Raw genomic sequence first — 3,776 nt, 5'->3', positions numbered from 1 at the left:
CATCATCATACTGATCCTACAGTACTCTCATTTTACATTGCCATTTATTTAAATTCTTTGTTGTTTTCTTTTCTTAGAAGTTTTGTAAGTGTGTATTCCTAAATTACGTTGTATGACTACCAGGAATATACAGAGTTATCTAATATAACCCCCAAATTTTAAATATCAAACAATTGAATAGTCTATTGAAATAAATTATAGGAAAGATAGGCAAAGATTAATATTAATGAAACTGAAAATTTATATTTCAGATGACAAAAACTCTAAAATACACAATTATACTCAGATCTTAACAAGAATAGAAAAATTTGTTCTTTAAACTTACTAAGGATATGGAGGACAAGATTGTGCGTAAACTCTAAGATAATTTTTAAAAATATTTTGACATTGGTTGAACTTCTAAGAAATTTTCTATGATGAAAAGGGAAAAAATTTTAACATGTGTACTTTTTTTCCTAAACTTTTTTTTTTAAGACATGTTAGAATAAAGAAGGAATGAAGAATCAGTCAGTAGAGATTGTGTTCATTTTGCTGGGACTGACAGATGATCGTCAGCTACAAATTCTGATTTTCCTGTTTATGTTTTTCAATTACATCTTGAGCTTGATGGGGAACTTAGTAATTATCTTTCTCACCCTGCTGGATCTTCGCCTCAAGACTCCAATGTACTTCTTTCTCCGGAATTTCTCCTTCTTGGAAATGGCATTCACATCTTCTTGCATTCCACGTTTCTTGATGAGCATTCTCACTGGAGACAAAACAATTTCCTATGGATCTTGTTTAACTCAATTATTCTTCTTCTTTCTATTACTAATCACAGAGTTCTACCTCCTGGCTGCCATGTCCTATGACCGCTATGTAGCCATCTGCAGACCACTGCATTATCCCATCATCATGAATAGCAAAGTGTGCCACATACTGGTCCTCAGCTCCTGGGTGACTGGGTTTTTATCCATCTTTCCCCCTTTAATATTGGGACTCAAACTGGATTTCTGTGCTTCCAAACTGATAGACCACTTCTTGTGTGACACTTCTCCTGTCCTGCAGCTGTCTTGCACAGACACTCGTTTCATAGAATGGATGGCTTTTGTCATAGCTATAATGACACTTATCATCACCTTGATCCTAGTGATTCTTTCCTACACACTCATCATCAAAACCATCCTAAAGTTCCCTTCAGCTCAACAAAGGAAAAAGGCCTTTTCCACCTGCTCCTCACACATGGTTGTTGTCTCCATCACATATGGGAGTTGTATCTTCATGTATATTAAAACATCAGCCAAGGAGAGGGTGAGTTTAAATAAAGGTGTAGCTGTGCTCAACACTTCTGTGGCCCCTTTGCTAAACCCTTTCATTTACACCCTAAGAAACCAGCAGGTGAAGGATGCTTTCAAGCAGATGCTTCAAAGATTGTGTCATTCTCAAAACAGTGAGTTAAGATTTAGGCATCAATAGCATGCTGTTGAGACATTTCTAAAAACCGAAAATTAATGTTAGATGTATCCACGATGGCCTATGCTATTTCTCTTCAAAACTTAGATCATAATGAGTACTCTCATTGCTCTATGTTCATCTTTCAGAATCAATCTTTTGAATCACTAGGAGAAAAATGCTTCTTTAATTCATAATGTGTAATTCTATCTTTGCTTAGAAATCTCTCTTCTTGTGATAGGTTTATTTACTAAATGTACTGTACAATTAAATGCTGTTAGATATTCTGAATTAGTCCTATGTCCATAATTAATTGCTAAGTATTTTATTTGCAGTTTAATATTTTGTTTTGTTAAAAGTAGAGACAAGTAGAGAGCATGAAATCAATCTATAATGTGATGGATATTATCATGGAAAATCCCTAGGAAATCTGAGTTGATCTGAACTTTAAATTAGTGTTGTAGAACGAAGTGTCCACATGATGAAACTTGTGATGTGAATAAAGAAAATAAATATTGAAGTACACTGTGATGAGATGATTGAAGCATGCAAAGGAGTAAGATGTTTCTCCTCTAGATTTGTAATCATTTAGAATTAGTTCTCAGCCTAATTAGATCATTTGTTCAATAGTGTCAACGCAAAAGTAACACAGCTTGGTTGTCAAAGGTAATTAAAGATATTTATTCTAGAGCTAAATTTTTAGTAACTGAGGCCTAGAAACAGATTTGTGTTACTTGTAGTCCCAAATGCCTATTGGAAACAGTCTTATGAAGTTTGTTTTTCTTTTAGTAACAGATCAAAGAAAGCCATAAGTCAGGATGTTTCTTAAATACATTGATGGAAGCATCTAAAAAGTAGATTACAGAAATGTGGGGAATCTTTCCTATAGGCTACAGATATTACCTGATGACAGGCTTAGCTTTTTGGTTATAGAACCAACTAATCTGTTAATGATTCCATAGCATTTTTTTTCTATTGTTCTTGAATTTTAATTACTTTTATCCTTTTATTGAAAATGATATTTTCCTCATATATTACATTCTGATTAGTTTCCCTCTACTCCTCCCAGTTCCTAACCATCTCCCCTCCCCCATTCTAATCCACCCTATTTCTGTCCCTCATTAGAAAACAAACAGACTTCCACGGGATAAAATCAGAACACAAGGGATAAAATCAGGGATTAAAAGTGTGTACTAACAGTGTGTCTGCATTCCAGCCAGATCATAGTGTAATTCAGGGCATGTCTGCATTCTGGCTGTGATCACTTTCCAGAGAGGCTTGTTGCTGAATTAAAATTCTTCTACAGACTCTTCAGCCCCAGCTGATTAGAATGTCTTAATCTTAATTCAAAATAGCAAATGGTCCTGATAGAGTCCTTAAATTTCCCTCTGAAATTTCACAAGCCAGGCCTCCATCTCCAGCTGCTCTCAAAAATTCTTATCTTCCAAGCTCCTAAAGAACATTCCACTTAGTTCTCAACACTCAGTGGACTTTTTAGTCCAAAGTTCCAAAGTCCTTCCACAATTCTCCCAAAAACATGGTCAGGACTGTCATGGCAATACCTCACTACACTGGTACCAATTTGTCTTAGGGTTTTTATTGCTACAATGAAAAAGCAAGTTGGGAAGAAAAGGTTTAGTTCTCTTATACTTCCACAGCACCATACATCATAAAGAAATTCAATATAGGAACTCAAACAGAGCAGGATCCTAGAGGCAGGAACTGATGCAGAAGCCATAGAGGAATACTACTTACTGACTTGCTTCATATGGATTGCTCAGACTGCTTTCTTATAGACCCCAGGATCACCAGACCAGAGATGGCAGCACTCACAGTAGGCTAGGCCTTTCCCCACTGATCACTAATTTTGAAAATGCCTTACAGCTGAATCTCATAGGGTCATTTTCTCAACTGAGTCTTCTTCCCTTCTAATGACTCCAGCTTGAGTTAAATTCTCTCTGTCTCTCTCTGTCCCTCTGTCTCTCTCTCTCTGTGTCTCTCTCTCTCTCTGTCTCTCTCTCTCTCTGTCTCTCTGTCTCTGTCTCTGTCTTTCTCTCTCTCTCTCTCTCTCTCTCTCTCTCTCTCTCTCTCTCTCTCTCTCACACACACACACACACACACACACACACACACACATACACAAAACCAGTCAGTTTATCCCTCTTTTGTTTTCAAGGCTCCTGTTCTTTATTACCCTTTTTCCACAGGTCTCTACATCTTCACTCCAGTCACTCCCCTAATAATGCCCATGTCCTTTAGTAATTAAATGAAGTATCCACAGTTGATATTTCAGTTACTGTAAATACTCTTGTCCCTTATGAAAATTTAACTGAAAGAAAATACTC

At 36.4% G+C, this 3,776-nt stretch overlaps 1 protein-coding gene across 1 annotated transcript; it reads left to right on the top strand.

The window, feature by feature from the left end:
- Positions 1 to 495: 495 nt before the first annotated feature.
- On the top strand, positions 496 to 1,455 carry LOC147002799 (olfactory receptor 6C6-like). Its single transcript, XM_085843460.1, has one exon. The coding sequence runs from the start codon at positions 496 to 498 to the stop codon at positions 1,453 to 1,455; it is 960 nt and encodes a 319-aa protein (XP_085699586.1).
- Positions 1,456 to 3,776: the final 2,321 nt, after the last annotated feature.

The sequence above is a fragment of the Mus caroli genome, unplaced genomic scaffold (genome assembly GCF_978045245.1).
Source record: "Mus caroli unplaced genomic scaffold, Mus_caroli_1 scaffold_9, whole genome shotgun sequence".
Classification (NCBI taxonomy): Eukaryota; Metazoa; Chordata; class Mammalia; order Rodentia; family Muridae; genus Mus; species Mus caroli.
The sequence above is the reverse complement of the archived record's forward strand: the minus strand, read 5'-3'. Positions and strand labels throughout refer to the sequence as shown.